The 568-nt window shown below is 67.8% G+C and overlaps 1 protein-coding gene across 1 annotated transcript in view; it reads right to left on the reverse strand.

The window, feature by feature from the left end:
* LOC127752067 (uncharacterized) overlaps positions 1-562 on the reverse strand; it is a 6,578-nt gene extending 6,016 nt beyond the window's left edge. Inside the window, exon 1 of the mRNA XM_052276604.1 lies at positions 307-562. Coding sequence (XP_052132564.1) covers positions 307-394 — 88 coding nt within the window. The 5' untranslated portion in view covers positions 395-562. The remainder of the gene's footprint in view (positions 1-306) is intronic.
* Between the last annotated feature and the right edge of the window lie 6 nt (positions 563-568).

The raw sequence follows: 568 nt of genomic DNA on the forward strand, positions 1-568 counted from the left end.
GGGCCATCGTTGGTTGGTTTGGAGGGTGAAGATTAGATGTTAAGTCTACCCCGCTATCGGCCGTCGGCCGTCGTGTGTCCCCCAGCGCCTGGACAAGCCGGACAGGGATGACTTCACCTCCGGAGCCGGCTCCCACTGCGCACTGCGCGTCGCGCGGCGGGTGGCGCCAAGCCGCGCCATGCCGGCGCCACCTCCCGCGGAGCTCCCGGCTCCACGACACTCCGCGGGACTGTTCCTAGAGTGGCGCGCCGTCGTCGGCTCCAGGACCCGCGTCGACAGAACGGAGGAAGGGGGGGAAGTACCTACCGGCGAAAGCTGCGAAGTACTCCTGGGGCCAGCGCCTCCGGCCGTCGCCATCCTTCTTCGGCGTGTATCCCCCGTCCAACGACGACATTCTGGTGCCGGTGCCGCACGCGAGTCACTTATTGCACTGGAGCGTCACAGTGGCGCGTCACTCAAAACGTCCGTCGCCTCTCCATGTCCCTCGGCGAGGGCGCGCGCTGTGGCTGTGGTCTCGGCCCGCCCGCCTGCCCGGCGGATGGCGCACTTTGGTTTATGTCCCGAGAGG

This window comes from Frankliniella occidentalis, unplaced genomic scaffold (genome assembly GCF_000697945.3).
Source record: "Frankliniella occidentalis isolate FOCC.00 unplaced genomic scaffold, Focc_3.1 Scaffold3627, whole genome shotgun sequence".
NCBI classification, from domain to species: domain Eukaryota; kingdom Metazoa; phylum Arthropoda; class Insecta; order Thysanoptera; family Thripidae; genus Frankliniella; species Frankliniella occidentalis.